The sequence below is a fragment of the Lepisma saccharinum genome, chromosome 14 (genome assembly GCF_977018435.1).
Source record: "Lepisma saccharinum chromosome 14, izLepSacc3.1, whole genome shotgun sequence".
NCBI classification, from domain to species: Eukaryota; Metazoa; Arthropoda; class Insecta; order Zygentoma; family Lepismatidae; genus Lepisma; species Lepisma saccharinum.
Window position 1 is genome coordinate 53970359 of NC_139242.1, and position 21396 is coordinate 53991754.

Here is a 21396-nt window from a genome sequence, read left to right on the forward strand (position 1 = left end):
TCTAACCATGTGTGATCCAATCTTAAAAGCATAAAATCCAAGTGATTGTGTTTTGCCATCTCTTGAATGTGTGTTTCACCTCTCGCTCCTTCCCGCTGAGCTATCAGCAAAAGGAGTGCTCTTTTGTCATGAGAATGAATGGTGATCGAGCTACACCACCCATCGGGACATATAAAGGTCCCTAGTTTGGTCTCCCGTTCCTAGGAGAACATTACGCTAATGTTGAAGATTAGATTTCCCTATTCTAAGCTACCCAGTAAGGGGAGCTCATGTTTGAAAAAATAACCATTGTAGTGGAAAATTTCAGGGCTGCAAGGGTCCTGGATTCAAATCTCAGCATGGCATGGGTGTTGTTTGTATCACCACTCATCCTCATCTTCGCAATGAGGCAAAAGTGTCAGGAAAGCAAAGTATAATAGTCCAAATTAGTCAATCTTTCACTTTCTCTCTCTCTCCTACAGCTGCACTCTAACTTTGCAAACAATGAATCATGCTATTATGTGACAGTGAGTAATGGGGTGCAATTCCCCTAAGGCAGCAGGTGGTTGGAGTCTTTCAACTGACTCAAAAATGAATTGACATAGAGCATGTGGCAGTGTGGCTGTGATAGCTCATTTGGCAGAGCATGTGACTGCCATATGGGAGACCCGAGTTCAATTCCTGTAGTGGGTGATGTAAGGTCGGAATTTTTCCTGACATGTCCCCACAGGGGTGTGCCCATCCCCCAAGGCTGTAGATACATCCCCCCAAAAGAATTGTTCATTATATACTCCCCCCCCCCACACACACACAGTTTGGATAAACATGCAATAATTGCTTTTTGTTTGAATGTCAATAAGTTTTCATTTTTTTTAAATTAAATATTCGAAATACGTAAGCCGGACCCCGTGGCTAAGTGGTTAGCACATCGTGCTGCGATGCCAGGGGTCCCAGATTCGAATCCCGCTCGGGCATGGTTGTTTGTAAATGTCTATTCATCAATTTAATCACTCATCCCCATCTTCGCACATTAGCCACGAGGCAGTAAAATGAAATGAAATAAATCAATCAAAAATCAAGATACATAAGCTTTAGACAACAGAAACTGACAGTATTTTTATAATTATCCAGTCAATCGTAGCACAGGAACACATACAAGTGGAACAAATCCTGCCTGAAATCATCCCGCACTAAAACTGAAGTCCTAAGAATATGTGGAGCTCTACCTCAAAATCACCCCATATGCCTTCATGACATGTGTGCACTTGCACTTACCTTTACCTTTGCATGTGACAGAGGGAATGCTAATATAAGCTTTCTCATACGACACATGATGTTGTATGTGTGGGGAAGGAGTTTAGATGTGTATATTGTAGGCTACGAGGGTCACTGTTTATATTTTGAGCCTAAAAATGAAAAGACAGGAATTTGGCATTGAAAACTGCTTTATTGTTTTTCGAAGTATTCTCCTTTATGGTCAATACACTTTTGCATTCGTTCGAACCATTTGTCAAAGCAGTTTTTCCAATCTTCTTGAGACACCTCCATAATATGGTTTTTGAACGCATCAACGGCATCTTCCGCCGACGAAAATCGTTGTCCACGCAATTTATTCTTGACATTCGGGAACAAGAAGAAGTCATTGGGTGCCAAATCAGGACTGTACGGCGGATGACCCATCAATTCGATTTTTTGACTGTTCATAAAGTCGGTTGTTAGACGAGATGTGTGACAGCTGGCATTGTCTTGATGAAGAATGATCCGACGGCGTTTGTTTGTTTTCCGTATTTGACTGAAGACCTCTGGCAAACAAATTGTTGTGTACCATTCAGAGTTGACCGTTCTACGTTCCTCTAAAGGCACAGTTGCCACATGACCAGTTTTCCCGAAAAAACAGGCGACCATTTGTTTCGATGTGCTTCGAGCGCGAACAACTTTTGTTGGATTGGGTTCATCTTGAAACACCCATACAGTCGACTGCTGTTTACGTTCCGGCTCATATGCATATATCCAGTGGTCAGAAGTAGCGCGCTACTTGTAGCGTCGCTACAGTAGCTAGCTACAAAATTTGTAGCTGTAGCTGTAGCGATGCTACATTTTGAAAATTGTAGTTGTAGCTGTAGCGAAGCTACAAAATTCCTGTAGTTGTAGCGAAAATTTCGCTACAGCTACATTTTCTCTCAGCATTTTGAGGTGAATTTTGAATGTGGCAACAGCGTCAGAAAAAATCGACAATAACCTTTAATTTTGCAGGAGGTTCATAAGGACAAAGTCTATTACATGGAAATACAGATTATCTAGATTGTAGATTATAGATATCTGCATGTTATTTAATTAGTATCTGAATAATTCAGATATCCAGATAACTAACTGACATATATGAATATATTCCAGCTAGCAGCTATGTTTTTTTGAGCTGCATCGCTGCTCGTTTGCATCACCCCCGGAAAAAATCCTGTGGATATCCATGGTGTAAGAGACACCAAAATGTCATTAATTGCTGTGTAAAAAACAACTTGCAGTGCAAAAACGAGTGATGTTTTTTCCGCTGCACTGACAAAGGAATAGTGCCAGCAATAAATGGTTCAGTACGTTAACAGCATTGATCATTGTCAGTATATAGGATCTCACCAGCAAGAAATTATTCTTACAAGAATGATAGAGTTTTTGGAATTACAATTATTTTCGCGATAATATTTGTTCACAAATTTTAAAATTACAATACGTTTAGAACACTCGGGTTTACACGACAGTTTCCTCAATATATTATATCATATTGTGAAAAGTACGTATGAGTTATTGACTTTCTGCAGAAACGACAATTTTCTTTAGTTAATATACATAGTTTTCAAATTTATGTATTTTTTCTACTTTTGCGTCACTTTTCTGTAACGTTTACTAATCATGACATCATCATCCTTCGCAGTTTCCTGCCTCTGGCTGGGTCGGCATAGAAGTCAAGCCTCTCCATTATTTCCTGGTCTTCCACTACTCCTCTCTTTTCACGGTGTTACAATCTTGTCTTCTTCTCCTAACACTCTCCGCTATCTGCTCTTTCCACCGACATCTTGGTCCCCTCCCCCCCGGTCTTATTCCCACTCCTTGTGCATTATAATCTCTTACTGGTAGTCTTTCTGCATCCATCCTCTTCATGTGCCCGAACCATCTCATCCATGCCTGATCTATCCTGTCTTGAAGCTTCACCACACCCACTGTCTGTCGGATCTCCTCATTCCTTATTCTATCCCTTCTAGTCTTCTCCCATAGACTCCTTAAAAATTTCATCTCCACTGTCTGCATCTTTTTCTTGTCTCTCTATGTCACGTAATTATTGGCACATAGTATGTGTTATATATTACCTTCTTGCATTTCATAGGTACATCCCTGTTCCATATTAATGTTCGAACACTTTGATATAGTCCACCACCCATTTGTCCTCTTCTGTTTACCTCCTCATCTATTCTTCAACTCTTCTCAATCATGACAATGAGGATGAATGGTTTATTTAATTATTCTCTTATCTATAGTCGCTTTGTGCCACTTTCGGCTAATTGTGAGAATGAGGAAGAATGATGAACATTGTGGGAAATGGAGGAGCAGGAGGATCCCATCCTCCCAACTTGGCGTCTTTTCTAGTTTTTGTTTTGAGTCCATTTTATGCATAGAAAAGCTGATCGAGACTGGATCCGAGCCACTATGTGCCTCCACTGGGTATCGAACTTAGAGTCCTTTTGTAAACAAAGGGCCCCAGGTACTTTTCACTCAAAATGCTGCTTTCATATCAGTCTATTAAAAAATGAAATATTTATTCTCAAGAAAAATATGTTGATGTGAACATAAATACGTAATCCTACCAAATTTCATTTGTGTATAGTTGTAATCATTAATTTGGGTAAGACCCTAATTGCAATATTCATATATCAAATTTGAATTGAAATGCCACTTGCATAGGTATGTTATTCTCAAAAACTATAGTAAAAATAAGTAACTGAAGTAACACTGCTATCAAAATTATCGAGTGACGGGAATCATGATAATAAATAACATAATCTATTTACCAGTAGTAGGGGATTTTTTTTAATATCCACATGGTTATTTTTATTTTTTTTATGCATAAGTAGCGCAAAAGTAGCGAAGTAGCGAGTAGCGAACAGGAGTAGCGTAGCGAGCTACTTTTTGGTAAATGTAGTGGTAGCTGTAGCGAAGCTACATTTTGGAAGAATAGCTGTAGCTGTAGCGAAGCTACTTTTAAAATGTAGCGTTCTGATCACTGCATATATCCATGATTCGTCACCTGTTACAATCGTATATACGTCTTTTGAAGCACCACGATTGTATTTATTGAGCATTTGTTTGCACCAATTGACGCGAGCGTCTTTTTGAGTTGTTGTCAAATTGTGTGGGATCCAACGAGAACATACCTTTCTCACAGCTAAATGATCATGTAATATTTTACATTTATATATGCTGGTGGAACTAATGCCTATGGTTGCCTCAATCTCACAGTATGTCACATGACGATCTTGCAGTATTAGGTTTTGCACAGCATCAATGTTTTCTTGACCAACAACTGATTTTGGACGACCTTCGCGAATCTCGTCGGTGAGCGAATGGCGGCCACGATTAAATTCGTTATACCAGCGTTTCACAGTGGCAAAGGATGGGGCTTCATCGCCAAATGTGGAAGTAAGTTCATCGATGCACTGTTGTCTTGATAATCCACGTCGAAAATCGTAACAAATCATCGCACGAATATGTACACGAGTTAATTCCATTTTATTGTTGTCGCGCAATCTCCAAGGCAACATAAACAACACAAATGAAGCTATTGACAAAACATTTGAAGTACGTTATGGTCAATAATGCCAGACGATTCCGTGCAAACGTCAAATCGCGCCTAACTTCAATCAGTGTTGCCAAGGCTCAAAATATAAATAGTGGCCCTCGTACATGTAATTGGCATCCTTCATCGACGTTTCATTATTATCTAACTGCTTAATATTGTGTCAATGGAAATGTTTAGCATTCCTTTGAAATCTCTTAACATTAAATGGTCTGTGGACAAAATTATTTTAAAATGTTGATCACCATTCTCAAAAAGATGCAATAAACAGTTGTCTGAATTACTAATCGGCACTGCTACGTCAGTAGAGTACAATAGTTGGATCATCCGCCCACTTCCGTGTCAGTGTGTTTTGTGCCAAGACGACAGAGGTCCCTGTTTCAAATCCCGGCGTGAGCACGGTGCTCTTTGTGATGTCCCTTCATCAGTATCATCACTCACATTCATATTCACGATTAACCAAAAGTGGTAGAAAAGCAAATAAAATAAACCAAATCAATCAGTATCAATCAGTAGTTGGATCACTCACAACAATGACGTCTACTGTTGTTCAGAGGCGCTTGTGATTCAGGTAGGTTTTTTAATGACTTGCGTCATGCCAAAAGACATAAAAAAGTTATATAACACCAGAGTTCAAAACATTTGTTGCATAGTGTAGACGGTAGGGTGCAAGGAATGCACGAACCTTGCGACAGGGAGGCCATACACCTACCTCCTATATAAGCACAGGAACAATTACGTGGAGCTCTCTTTTGTCTCTGTTGCCATCGAAGTGTAAGCCTAAGCTATTGGGCTGTAATCTTAGGATACGCTGTGTTCAAGGAAGCGTCACCAAATTAGGCAAGGTGAGTGAGTGAGTGTGCTTTCCGTTTACAATCCCTCCCTCCAATCACATCAATAAACATCACTCACTCATTCACCTTGCCCAATTCGGCGACACTTCCTTGAACACAGCGTATCCTAAGATTACCAGCCCAATAACTTAGGCTTACACTTCGATGGCAACAGAGACAAAAGAGAGCTCCATGTAATTGCTCCTGTGCTTATATAGGACGGACATTTTACGTTGAGCTCACGTGGGCATTAGGCAAAGTTCGTGCGTCGCTTGCACCCTACCGTCTACAATAGTGAGGCATCTCATTTTCTAGCTAAAACATGCATAGATGATGTTTTATTGAAAACCCAGCTGACTTGAGGCAAATAAACAACACCTGTGGCGACTAATTCCATAAGTAAATTATTAAGCAAAAAAGGACCGACTCTTCCTTCGGACTTGGCGTTCCCACCCAAAATGCCCATGCTACGCTATGGATATTAGTGGTACATAAAACAAATGTGGGCTTTTATAATGCCATGATTTGTAACAGATTATTCATAAATATGAATTTTATAATGTGTTAGCGATAAAAGACCGTTTCTTAAAATTTTAATTGCTTTTTGTGATATTGCTACTAGTAGCCCATATTTAGACCACAATTTTGAAATACATCATTTTACCATTCTTTGGAAATTGCTTTTTTTTTTAAAAAAAATGAGACCTTGTATACATTAGCATGCTATTACATTTAAGTATATATTTCATAGATATGCATTTTAAAGGCAGGTGCTTTGATATATTAATTTTTTCATCCAAAAATGACAATATTAAAAGGGGGGCCAACACCTGGAGAAACTCGAAACAGAAGTAGCAAATTCCTATGGAAGGGGGGGAACAATTCACGTTCCACTTTATTTGAAGAGATCAAACTGCCATTGGTAATCTGCTTAGGGATCTGTCAGTCATGTACTTCCTGTTCTTGCTGTTAGCAGAAACTTAGTCCAGGTTCATTTAATGAGTGAAAAAAAAAATTCTCAAAATTTCTTCAGAATCAAAAATGAGTTAGAAAAATATAGTCTCACTTTTTGGGGTGCGACTGGGTGGGGTGGGGGGGGGGGCAAAAATACCATATTGCCCCACCTCGTTGATGAGTGTGGTGGGCAAGTTGCCTCCCCAGTTCCGACGTCCTCTATATGTCTTATTTTCTCACAATTTTACTACACTAAGAAAATAATAATAATAAATAACTCTTGAAATAAGATTGTACTAAAATACCCCACTTATAAGAAAAATACTATTAAAAAAACATCAAACAACATACCTTTGCTATATACTTATAAAATTGAGCATCAGTGTATTTATCTGATTTATTAGTCCTGTATCTATCACAAATAAGTGAAGTATATGACATGGATTTAGCGCTGAAAGAAAAGTGAGAAAAATATTATCTTGGAAGTACCAAAATTAAGTTACAAATAACTTACAGAATATATTGTACCTTTCACTGCTTGAATGAGTGCTTGAATTGTTACCACCCAAATTTTGGAAGGGGATATAGTACCTCTTAAACCCTGTGAAAGTCCTTATCCTCTGTTACCTTGCTAATAATGATGTGACCACAGATAGTGTAAATAAAATTGGACACTGAAAAACATCATATTGGAGATGTAACATATTATTATTATTTTGATAACATTCAGTAATTAATTTATGATCATGGACGTCCACAGGATTTTTCCAAGGAGGGACAAACAAGGTATTTTTTTCCAGGGGAGCAAAGGAGACATATTTGTCCCCATAATAGTGATGCCCCCTCAAAAACACTATTTTAGTTTGAAATTATCATGTTTCTTCAACGAATTTAAATAATTAAGATAAATTACTGTCACTGAAATGAAATTATGTGTGAAATATAGTATAATTTTTAGGTGGACATTCATTTTCCAGAAGGGGGCCTTGCCCCTTCTTCCAGACGTCCATGTTTCTGAGAATTCTATAAATATAACAGGCCAATTGTAGGCTCGAGACCCAAATAAATTTTCATCACTGTATGGATGTATAAAAAAACAAAAGTAAGTAAGTAAAACCAAAAACAGAAGCCCGACAATTTTGATATATTGCAATTTATTTCCGTCCCGACCACAAAAAAGCCTGTCCCGCACATCGCTACTAAAATTAGACCTACATTTTCCTTCACAAGGGGTAATTTCCCGTCATCCAGCGACTCTGCGTCTGCCAAGCGCGGCACAGAAAGCAGGAAGGAATACGCACGTTTCTCCTGCCAACACTATTTACAGCGGTGAAAGGCTGCGCGCGTTTTTAAATACCAATTCCCGTCGGCTCCCTTGAGGGAACCCTGTCGTTAGAAGGGTGCGATGGAGAATGATAAATGGTGCACATAAATCAGTGTTATTTAAATAATTTACTAAAATTCTGGTTTAAAAGTTTGTTTTAATAGTTTGCACAATATATCATGAGCAATTGCCAATATATTAAAGCTAAATTTGTAAAAATATATTTGAAAAAGTTGGTTTACCTGCGGTAACATGGAAATTACAGCACTGGTCAAAACGTTTCCTCCTAGTGACAGTTTTCAACTTAGGGAACATCATGAAGCCGAGAGGTGCCAAATCTGGGAAAAAAGGGGGATCAGGAATCCCAAAACGTCTTTTGTAGCGAGAAACTGGTTAAGAATGATCGTCTTGTGACATATGGCATTGGCGTGTAAAGAGGCTCCATCTGCCCACCTGTACTGGGGTCTAATCTATCGGATTTCTTTGAAAAAGGCGAGTATAAGAACTTCTGCGTAATACGCAGTATTAACGGTAATGTTATAAGGCGAAAATTCTTTGTGAATAATGTCTGCCGATTCAAAAATTGTGATTAACATTGTTTGGAATTTCAATTGTTCCAGGCGAACGTTTTTGACTTTGAGGAAACCTTTGGGCACCTCTGCATACTCTGACGCTTGTTCTCAGAGTCATATTGGTAACATGATAGACAGTTTTTAATATTTCATACGTTCCTGTTGGGTTTTTTTCAGGCCTTTACAAAACAATGTTGGGACCAAATTTTTCGGGTCGGAACGGGAAATTTATTAAATACCGACATTCGGGACGGGAAAAATTCTCAATTTCCTGACAAAGTTAGGAAATTATCGGGACGGAAAAATGTTCGAATTTTCCCGAAGCTCTTGAAATCTCGAATTCTACGTCATTTTCACCTTAAGTGATTGTTTTTGTATTTCTGGTACAAAAACTAACAATTTCCGATAAGTTCCAGAAAACGTTGAGAATTAACGACTTTTTAAAATGGCCATTCGGTATTTCCCGACTGCTCGGGATCCCGAAAAGTTTAGAAGTCATTTCCCGAAGTCGGGATCGGGATGGGAATTTTTTTCCGATCCCGGTTCCGACTTTTTCGAATCCCGCACACCCCTATTGTAAAGAATGAAAATAAGCTGGATAGGGAAAATAACTCTTATATCGAACCAAACAATGCTACTATTAAATTAAATATTTCACGTACTCAGTGAGATATGTGAAATAACGGATACACAACCAATACTGTTAACTTCAAATTCGAAATATAACCTCAGTCCGGAAACTTTATTGTCACGCTTTGTAATTTCTGAAAATATCACTAAAGAATTCATAATAATCCATATTTGCTGTTTCAACGCCAATTTATACATTTGTATAGCTTCCTTCAACATCTTGTATTCATTTTACACTGTTTTCGCAGCCTTCAAAGTTTCCACGAGACCGAGATCAGAGATCAATTCCACTAATCAGTATCAGAATGTATAGAATGTAAGTAATTGTGTTACGTACCCAATAGGACCAAGTAATGTAAATAGTTTGCCAAAGAGGAATAGAGATGACAGGACCAGGCGGGCAAGATTAAGAATTGGGATAATATATGTGAATAACTTTATAAATAAGAACAAAGCAAATTGGAAAGATGAAAAACAATATAATATATTATAAGAAGACAAAGAATAAATATAAAAGAAATAAATCAATATACGTGTATATATTCGATAAATCAAATCAGTGATCATATGTAAGTTAATATGAAAATTAAGGAAGTCAAAGCACTGATACAAGTTTGTGTCTTTGAACAGATATTGCATCTGTCTGATTGATTTACCATTCCCATAGAGGAAATTTTGTTTACATCAGTGGCGGCGCGCTCTAGTCGACAACCCACAGCACTTTTGGTTGCGCGTTTCAACCGCAGCACCTACTTGGATGCGCGTGTCAATCGTTTGGCATCAAGTATACACTCTGTTGTACCCACCGCGTTTGTTAGAACCTGTCCAGTTTCCCGCGCTAGCGATCGCTCGACAGTTTCGGTGCCAATGAGAAACAAGGAAAAAATCGTCTGCTGGGCACCGAGGAGCGAATGGAAGCCAGAAGAGAGGCGCTTACGTAGACGCTGTTGCGACGTTGCGTATTTTAATTGGCTGCCTGGCTTTGACTTTCCCCAGCACGGAGAAAAGCCAGCGATCAGCTAGCGCGGGAACCGGGACAGGTTGTAACAAACGCGGTATAGTGTTGGCGCGTTCCAATCGCAGCCGCAAGGGAGGAGATTAGCATATTTCCCAAAGCTTAAGGGAAAAAGGATAAAGGAATTCATTAAATCGTCAAAAACATAAATAAATGGAAATCCAGAGGGAAGTTCACAACGAAGACAAGAAGGAAGTCCAGATCCAGAAAATCCATTGAGAAGGAAGTCCAGATCCAGAACATCCATTGAGAAGGAAGTCCAGATCCAGAACATCCATTGAGAAGGAAGTCCAGATCTAGAACATCCATTGAGAAGGAAGTCCAGATCCAGAACATCCATTGAGAAGGAAGTTCAGATCCAGACTGTCCATTAAGGAGGAAGTCCAGATCCAGACCGTCCATTTCGAAGGAAGTCCAGATAGAAGAATATAAAATTGAAGAAAAGAAATAATAAAAAAACATATTGAGATAAAACTTGACTGTAGATGAGAATTATAGAGAAAAGTAGCTCATCATGTAAATATTTTATTTCCATGTATCCTTGTTTATATAATATATTCGTTTAAACGTCTCCATTGGAAGGCATCCTGTCTGGTTTCGTTGTCTACAAAGAACCCTACCCTGTAGATATTCTAGATGAGGTTTAAGATTAAGATTCATGCACCTTGCACCAAATAGAGGTAGCAGTATCCTGCGCGCTACTTGACTACCTACCTGGTAATGTGCTTTGAACAAACACACTGGGGCTACACTCAAATGTCAACCTCTATTCACATAGTGCACTCTTGACACTGCATTCTTGTAGTCAAGCAAGGCTCTGGTCCGGGCCCACAACTAGTGTAATCTTCTGTGGGTGTTTGCAACCTCCCCATGTGCATTTGTGATTGACCCTTCATCCATTTCATACAATCACTGTTCATCCTCATCGTAATTAACCACAAGTAGAAAGAAAGCACTCAAAAACAAAACAAATAACGTGAAAAACCATAGATTTCCTAAGGTTTGCTGAGAGGTACTTCGAAATGATATAATCGAATGTAACTATGGATTTCTTGTTGATACATATTTACTGTGAGCTGCTGGTCCAAGGAAAGGGGAGGGGGCAGCCCCATCCGAAGTCTAGCACCAGAATATAACAGAAAATATTTGAAGCGTAATTATCACTTTAGACTGTGAAATAAGTGAAAATCCAAGATTTGTTTGACTCGCTTAGAAATGTCTAAAGTTACTGAAATCATAATCCAAGCAAAATAGTTCACATACAAGCGATATTAATTGATTCGTACATGGAAACCGTGATTTGAATTGTGAATCAATAACTTTCCTTGCAATGTTAAATTCACTAGAAAGCAAACAAGACATTATTTATTTGATATGATTATAAATTGATGCTTTAATAAGTAATAATAATAACATTAGATCTGAAGAACGATTTTGTAACTAAATATAATGATACATACACCGGAAATTGAAAATAATTCCTAAAGTTCCATAACTCGTCTTTAGTGCATTTGGTTCTGACTATTTAGGACACGCGGTCTTCGCATTGGGAAACAAAGGCCTACGATATTTCAACTTTCTTGCTTTCATTAAAAAAATACCGTGCGTTCATTTCGATCTGCAGCCGAGAGATCGGGAGAAGCGTGGCGGGCGGCGCTGACGGAGATGCCGACATTTGCGGCCTGTAATGCCCTCTTATTTTTATAGACATATGCAGACATTTATATAAATATTGCAAAACGATCACTAACCTGTGTTATAACACGCAAAAGTTCTTCTGTAATTCATCCAAGTTCTGCTCTTATATACACAAAAAAATACGCTTTAGAAACGATGTTAAGAGCCACAGATAATAAAACATTTTAATCATAGTTTTGACCAGTAACGTCCTGCTTAAGTTTATATCCTTGAAAGAGTTTTGTGCCGATGGGGATCGTTTGGAGGTTTTGAATGTGCAACACTGTATCAAGATTACGCTGTAGAAGAAACCGTTAACCCTGCGTTAGTCTGTTGGGGTGTGACAAACCCCAGTCAGGCCTCCCGCACTGGTGCAAAAATCCGAACAAGGTTAATTTCGGAATTCATTTGTTCGTGCATGAATTAACCAGCTACCAGTCGGCACCACCATCGATGTTAAATCCTAATTTTCTCATTAAAAATTTAGTTTATGTATCTATTAATCAATGATGATCACTTGTACGTGATTTTGTATTTTATTAAATGCCTTTCCCTTCTTAAACATGTATAAGAAAAATCGTATTTTTAAAGTCAATACTTTTACATGACGTAACATCGTTCCATATGATCTGTCATGGACGTCTGTGAAGTTCTCCACATTTTCCTCAGCCACAAATACAAGCCACGCCCACGCCGCGCCCCTTACGGCAGGGTTGCAATCCCAGAAACCAGACCTTCCCAGGCAATATGTAAATGAACTTTTCGGATTTCATGACTTTACAAATAAAGAATAAACATCAAGGAACAGAACCAAAAAAAGTTTATACGGTGACTGTCCACAAATAACGAAGATATAACCATCCCAAAAATGACTTATTTCTCGCGATTTGCGACCGTTACCGGTCCAGCCACGAATTGCATTTTCGGCGCCTAAGACCAATCAAAGTTCAATTTAATGATTTTAATACAAAGAATAAACATCAAGGAACACAACCAAAAAAAGTTTATACGGTGACTTTCAACAAATAACGAAGATATAACCATCCCAAAAATGACTTATTTCTCGCGATATGCGACCGTTACCGGTCCAGCCACGAATTGCATTTTGGGTTCTTAGAACGAATCAAAATTCCATTTCATGACTTTACAAATAAAGAATAAACATCAAGGAACACAACCAAAAAAAGTTTATACGGTGACTGTCCACAAATAACGAAGATATAACCATCCCAAAAATGACTTATTTCTCGCGATTTGCGACCGTTACCGGTCCAGCCACGAATTGCATTTTCGGCGCCTAAGACCAATCAAAGTTCAATTTAATGATTTTAATACAAAGAATAAACATCAAGGAACACAACCAAAAAAAGTTTATACGGTGACTTTCAACAAATAACGAAGATATAACCATCCCAAAAATGACTTATTTCTCGCGATATGCGACCGTTACCGGTCCAGCCACGAATTGCATTTTGGGTTCTTAGAACGAATCAAAATTCCATTTCATGACTTTACAAATAAAGAATAAACATCAAGGAACACAACCAAAAAAAGTTTATACGGTGACTGTCCACAAATAACGAAGATATAACCATCCCAAAAATGACTTATTTCTCGCGATATGCGACCGTTACCGGTCCAGCCACGAATTGCATTTTCGGCGCCTAAGACCAATCAAAGTTCAATTTAATGATTTTAATACAAAGAATAAACATTAAGGAACACAAGCAAAAAAAGTTTATACGGTGACTTTCAACAAATAACGAAGATATAACCATCCCAAAAATGACTTATTTCTCGCGATTTGCGACCGTACCGGTCCAGCCACGAATTGCATTTTCGGCGCCTAAGACCAATCAAAGTTCAATTTAATGATTTTAATACAAAGAATAAACATCAAGGAACACAACCAAAAAAAGTTTATACGGTGACTGTCCACAAATAACGAAGATATAACCATCCCAAAAATGACTTATTTCTCGCGATTTGCGACCGTTACCGGTCCAGCCACGCATTGCATTTTCGGCGCCTAAGACCAATCAAAGTTCAATTTAATGATTTTAATACAAAGAATAAACATCAAGGAACACAACCAAAAAAAGTTTATACGGTGACTTTCAACAAATAACGAAGATATAACCATCCCAAAAATGACTTATTTCTCGCGATATGCGACCGTTACCGGTCCAGCCACGAATTGCATTTTGGGTTCTTAGAACGAATCAAAATTCCATTTCATGACTTTACAAATAAAGAATAAACATCAAGGAACACAACCAAAAAAAGTTTATACGGTGACTTTCAACAAATAACGAAGATATAACCATCCCAAAAATGACTTATTTCTCGCGATTTGCGACCGTTACCGGTCCAGCCACGAATTGCATTTTGGGTTCTTAGAACGAATCAAAATTCCATTTCATGACTTTACAAATAAAGAATAAACATCAAGGAACACAACCAAAAAAAGTTTATACGGTGACTGTCCACAAATAACGAAGATATAACCATCCCAAAAATGACTTATTTCTCGCGATTTGCGACCGTTACCGGTCCAGCCACGAATTGCATTTTCGGCGCCTAAGACCAATCAAAGTTCAATTTAATGATTTTAATACAAAGAATAAACATCAAGGAACACAACCAAAAAAAGTTTATACGGTGACTTTCAACAAATAACGAAGATATAACCATCCCAAAAATGACTTATTTCTCGCGATATGCGACCGTTACCGGTCCAGCCACGAATTGCATTTTGGGTTCTTAGAACGAATCAAAATTCCATTTCATGACTTTACAAATAAAGAATAAACATCAAGGAACACAACCAAAAAAAGTTTATACGGTGACTGTCCACAAATAACGAAGATATAACCATCCCAAAAATGACTTATTTCTCGCGATTTGCGACCGTTACCGGTCCAGCCACGAATTGCATTTTCGGCGCCTAAGACCAATCAAAGTTCAATTTAATGATTTTAATACAAAGAATAAACATCAAGGAACACAACCAAAAAAAGTTTATACGGTGACTTTCAACAAATAACGAAGATATAACCATCCCAAAAATGACTTATTTCTCGCGATATGCGACCGTTACCGGTCCAGCCACGAATTGCATTTTGGGTTCTTAGAACGAATCAAAATTCCATTTCATGACTTTACAAATAAAGAATAAACATCAAGGAACACAACCAAAAAAAGTTTATACGGTGACTGTCCACAAATAACGAAGATATAACCATCCCAAAAATGACTTATTTCTCGCGATTTGCGACCGTTACCGGTCCAGCCACGAATTGCATTTTCGGCGCCTAAGACCAATCAAAGTTCAATTTAATGATTTTAATACAAAGAATAAACATCAAGGAACACAACCAAAAAAAGTTTATACGGTGACTTTCAACAAATAACGAAGATATAACCATCCCAAAAATGACTTATTTCTCGCGATATGCGACCGTTACCGGTCCAGCCACGAATTGCATTTTGGGTTCTTAGAACGAATCAAAATTCCATTTCATGACTTTACAAATAAAGAATAAACATCAAGGAACACAACCAAAAAAAGTTTATACGGTGACTGTCCACAAATAACGAAGATATAACCATCCCAAAAATGACTTATTTCTCGCGATATGCGACCGTTACCGGTCCAGCCACGAATTGCATTTTCGGCGCCTAAGACCAATCAAAGTTCAATTTAATGATTTTAATACAAAGAATAAACATTAAGGAACACAAGCAAAAAAAGTTTATACGGTGACTTTCAACAAATAACGAAGATATAACCATCCCAAAAATGACTTATTTCTCGCGATTTGCGACCGTACCGGTCCAGCCACGAATTGCATTTTCGGCGCCTAAGACCAATCAAAGTTCAATTTAATGATTTTAATACAAAGAATAAACATCAAGGAACACAACCAAAAAAAGTTTATACGGTGACTGTCCACAAATAACGAAGATATAACCATCCCAAAAATGACTTATTTCTCGCGATTTGCGACCGTTACCGGTCCAGCCACGCATTGCATTTTCGGCGCCTAAGACCAATCAAAGTTCAATTTAATGATTTTAATACAAAGAATAAACATCAAGGAACACAACCAAAAAAAGTTTATACGGTGACTTTCAACAAATAACGAAGATATAACCATCCCAAAAATGACTTATTTCTCGCGATATGCGACCGTTACCGGTCCAGCCACGAATTGCATTTTGGGTTCTTAGAACGAATCAAAATTCCATTTCATGACTTTACAAATAAAGAATAAACATCAAGGAACACAACCAAAAAAAGTTTATACGGTGACTTTCAACAAATAACGAAGATATAACCATCCCAAAAATGACTTATTTCTCGCGATTTGCGACCGTTACCGGTCCAGCCACGAATTGCATTTTGGGTTCTTAGAACGAATCAAAATTCCATTTCATGACTTTACAAATAAAGAATAAACATCAAGGAACACAACCAAAAAAAGTTTATACGGTGACTGTCCACAAATAACGAAGATATAACCATCCCAAAAATGACTTATTTCTCGCGATTTGCGACCGTTACCGGTCCAGCCACGCATTGCATTTTCGGCGCCTAAGACCAATCAAAGTTCAATTTAATGATTTTAATACAAAGAATAAACATCAAGGAACACAACCAAAAAAAGTTTATACGGTGACTTTCAACAAATAACGAAGATATAACCATCCCAAAAATGACTTATTTCTCGCGATATGCGACCGTTACCGGTCCAGCCACGAATTGCATTTTGGGTTCTTAGAACGAATCAAAATTCCATTTCATGACTTTACAAATAAAGAATAAACATCAAGGAACACAACCAAAAAAAGTTTATACGGTGACTGTCCACAAATAACGAAGATATAACCATCCCAAAAATGACTTATTTCTCGCGATATGCGACCGTACCGGTCCAGCCACGAATTGCATTTTCGGCGCCTAAGACCAATCAAAGTTCAATTTAATGATTTTAATACAAAGAATAAACATCAAGGAACACAACCAAAAAAAGTTTATACGGTGACTGTCCACAAATAACGAAGATATAACCATCCCAAAAATGACTTATTTCTCGCGATTTGCGACCGTTACCGGTCCAGCCACGCATTGCATTTTCGGCGCCTAAGACCAATCAAAGTTCAATTTAATGATTTTAATACAAAGAATAAACATCAAGGAACACAACCAAAAAAAGTTTATACGGTGACTTTCAACAAATAACGAAGATATAACCATCCCAAAAATGACTTATTTCTCGCGATATGCGACCGTTACCGGTCCAGCCACGAATTGCATTTTGGGTTCTTAGAACGAATCAAAATTCCATTTCATGACTTTACAAATAAAGAATAAACATCAAGGAACACAACCAAAAAAAGTTTATACGGTGACTTTCAACAAATAACGAAGATATAACCATCCCAAAAATGACTTATTTCTCGCGATTTGCGACCGTTACCGGTCCAGCCACGAATTGCATTTTGGGTTCTTAGAACGAATCAAAATTCCATTTCATGACTTTACAAATAAAGAATAAACATCAAGGAACACAACCAAAAAAAGTTTATACGGTGACTGTCCACAAACAACGAAGATATAACCATCCCAAAAATGACTTATTTCTCGCGATTTGCGACCGTTACCGGTCCAGCCACGAATTGCATTTTGGGTTCTTAGAACGAATCAAAATTCCATTTCATGACTTTACAAATAAAGAATAAACATCAAGGAACACAACCAAAAAAAGTTTATACGGTGACTGTCCACAAATAACGAATATATAACCATCCCAAAAATGACTTATTTCTCGCGATATGCGACCGTTACCGGTCCAGCCACGAATTGCATTTTGGGCCCCTAAGACCAATCGAAGTTCCATTTAGTCATTTTAATACATAGTATATTAATTTCATAACAGGAATAAAACTCTTCCTAGTTAATCAAACAGAATTCCGAAGCCAAAAAATCTTTAAATAACAGTACTACAAATTACATTAACCAGCTTACGTTTTCATATAGGACCAGTTCAAGGAAAGAACATTTGGATTCACAGTTTTCAAAATTCCAAATCACATGCCAGAGGTATCAACTACAGGTTCATTGCACAGAGGAGGAAAATGAAAGAGGCTTACTCCAATCCCCTTAACCTGTCATGGTAATCTCAGTATCTCTCCCTTGTATGCTCCTTGCCGCCACCAGCCCAGGGGGAAATAGGAAAACTGGTGCATTCCTTTCACATGGCAGCCTGTGGAGCGAGTGACCTTGGGGTATTCTCAACTCTTCCCTCCTCTTAACTTGGATGTTTACTTTAGGTTAATTAAAGAGTTCATATACTCTACTTTAAGTGAACGAAATTTGTAAGGGAAATTCACATACCTTTCATCCATGACCACACATGATTTACTGAAAAGGAAAATCATGCATGTGCGACGACAAAACTGGTGATCAGGAAGGGGTTTAGATGAGCAACCGACTGTAACAAAGTTAACAATTAATAAGCGTCAATTTCCATCTCATCTATCCACGTTCGCGAGATTCTGTTGTACCTCGAAAGCAACAAGGGATTAAAGAAAACTCGTTTCTCGCCATATGGAACCGTTACCGACCCAACCACGAATTACATTCAGAAACTTTCATTTCTTGCTTTTAAAATAAAGAACAAAAATCAAGGAACACATTTAAAAGAGAGTAAGCCGTCACCTTTAAAAATTAAGAAACATAAACATCCCACAAAAGAAAACCTCTTTTCTCGTCGTATAGAACCGTTAGTGATCCTGCCGCGTATTTTTTTTTCCGCGTTTGAGCGCAGACGTGATCGGGCGGAGGGGCGGTTGTTAAATGTATCTTACCATGCTTTGATCAAAATCGACAATATTGGGACAGAGTAATCTGTAAGCTTGTTATTTGTTAGTGTTTGTAAAGTCCAGGATACATAAAGGAAGTTCATTACTTTTTTTCAGGTGTTCTCTTTCTCTTTGCAGCTTTCTTAGACTGATGGGAGGGCGGGGGAGTTCTCTTGATATGTTGCTCCGAGGGCCACCTGCAAGGTGAAGTGACCTTGTGGAATTTCCTTCCCCATGCAGGTTTTCACCTCCAATAATGAAAGCTGTTTACAGACTTTGAGTTTGCTAAATTTATGGCATGTGGCAGAAACTTGTGCCTGTTTGGTGTTTTCTCCTCTATAAGATTAATTAAATTAGCACACACAAATAAATTAAATGAAGCAAGTTGTCACTGATCGAATTATTAAGGAACAACACATTTTTTGATGTTGCATATGTACCAGTTATTAGCAAAGTAGTTTTGGAAGAAATGTATGTCATAGATGCAAAACTTTTCGATTTTCCCCCTCCCCCAAAGATAAGCCTCATGTCCTATTCTACCCTCTTCCCTCCAAAGTAAGTTTTCAGCTATGCACACTGTAATTGGTGGCAATTGTAATGGAGGCGGTTGCATTCATCACTAAGTGTTTGTCGATTTTTTAAACCCTTCAGTCCTCCTCTGTAGTGGAGTAGTTAGGACAGTGTGCTACAACTCCAGGGGTCCTAGGTTTGAATTCTGGGATGGGTCTAATGTTCTTTGAAACTTCGTCGCTCTCATCCTCATCTGCACAATTAGCCAAAATAGGTAGGAAATTAAAGGAAAATGATCTAAATAAATCACAGAATTTAGTACTACTTTCATTTTAAAATTTGGCTTTCACAAAAACTTCGGGGGGGGGGGAGGGTTGTATCTCCATCGGAACTTTCCCAGACGGCCTCCACCGCCCCCCAATGGAAGGATGGGATTAATTTGGTGATTGAAGTCCACTTTACGCACAGTAAGGCTAATCGGGACTGGACCTACAGTTTAAAGTGGGATCCGAACCACTATGTGCCCCCACCGGGTATCGAACCCGGGACCTCTTGATTACAAGGCGAGGACGCTACCACTGCGCCATCGGGGAGGCCCCAATGGTAGGATTTCATTGATTTATTTTACTTCCGTTTTTGTGCCAATTTTGGCTAATTTGCAAAGATGGGGATGAGTGATGATATGAAGAAAGGACACTCACAAAGATCCATGCCGACCAGGGACCCCTGCCGCTGTACTGCGATGTGGCAACCGCTCCGCCACGGGGGCCAGCGCCCGTAAGGAAAAAGGGTGGAGGTCAACCGGCGTACTCAAATATCAAAACTAACTGACCACCAAGGGCGTGTTTAATTTCTTGTTGTATGCCATCTTCCCATACGTTTAAATTCGTCCCGCAGGTTAGGAAGATGATGCGAGTTTATTATTAAAAAAATAACTCACAATAAATTTCGTTCGTGCAATGTAAGCTACACATATTTCATAAAGTACAAGAGAGTAGTATAATAACTAGATAAACCCCGTTGTTTGGTGAAATAAAGAACGGCAAAATAAAAATTACTTAAAAGATAAAGACAGCCGAAAATTGAAAGATGAAAGCAGTGTTCTCTGGTTGTAATTCTGGGGGAACTGATTGATTTCAGGTTTAGCATTGTGTTCAAGGCCAGTAGAAAGGAAAAAATATTTTCCGTCAACTTCCGAGCCTTCCTTATTATAATTATGCTATTGTCAGTTTCCAAACAGAAACATCTAAAAGTTATCTTCTTCGCTTTGTTTTATTTTCGTCTCTGGAATTGTTATTCTATTAGCATACCAAGTTTCATGTTTGTATCGCAAACTGATAGTCGCCTATGTAGTCTTTGGAATTCGGAAACAGCCGCCCCGGTGGTGGAGTGGTTAGCACATGGCGCTACGACGCCAGGGGGCCTGGGATGACTGTAATAACAATGAAGAACTCTTTCAGTACTGGTTAATATAGTTTGTCATCTCTCATCTGCCTATCGTACACACACAGAGAGAACGCGTTACACCATGAATAAAATTTGAAATATAAACAAAACATAACAACATTCCTCAAGAAATAGCAGATATAATCAATCTTCCTTGAAAGAAAATAGTCATACAGTCTATGTGAACATGTTGAAATACAATTTTTACACGGTACTCGCATTAAAAAAAAATCCTTTCATACGTTAGTCTGGTAGCTAATATGCAACAACAATAACAAAAGACTCGAGAACCCTTCCAAAACCGGAAACAAAGCATTAATGCCATAGACGAAAATTTCATTATTTATTCTGCAGGCTGCAATCGAGGCATTTCAGTAGGATGCACGATAAAATATATCGCAGTTACCTCTTTTAGCATTTGTTGTAGAAGTTCTTCAGCGAGAAACGGGTGGTTATTTCCATGAAGAAGGGGGGGGGGGGGAGTTGCATTTACCAGTGGACATTTTCCGAGTTCTTTACTGCATCCTGGGCCTTCCCGATAGCACAGTGGTAGCGTCGTCGCCTTCTAATCAAGGGGTCCCGGGTTCGATAACCGGTGGTTCGGATCCCACTTTAAACTGTAGGTTCAGTCCCGATTAGCCTTCCTGTGCATAAAGTGGACTTAAAACAGCAAATCAATCGATCTCTACTGCACCCTGCCGGACGTCATCGCAGACGAATTCTAAGCACAGAGCATTCTTTTAGTG

At 38.5% G+C, this 21396-nt stretch overlaps 1 protein-coding gene across 1 annotated transcript in view; it reads right to left on the reverse strand.

Moving 5' to 3' along the window:
- Positions 1 to 21396, reverse strand: part of LOC145998362 (pickpocket protein 28-like) — a 138786-nt gene that overhangs the window by 23558 nt on the left and 93832 nt on the right. The window contains exon 3 of the mRNA XM_083134771.1: positions 6961 to 7060. Coding sequence (XP_082990897.1) covers positions 6961 to 7060 — 100 coding nt within the window. The remainder of the gene's footprint in view (positions 1 to 6960; positions 7061 to 21396) is intronic.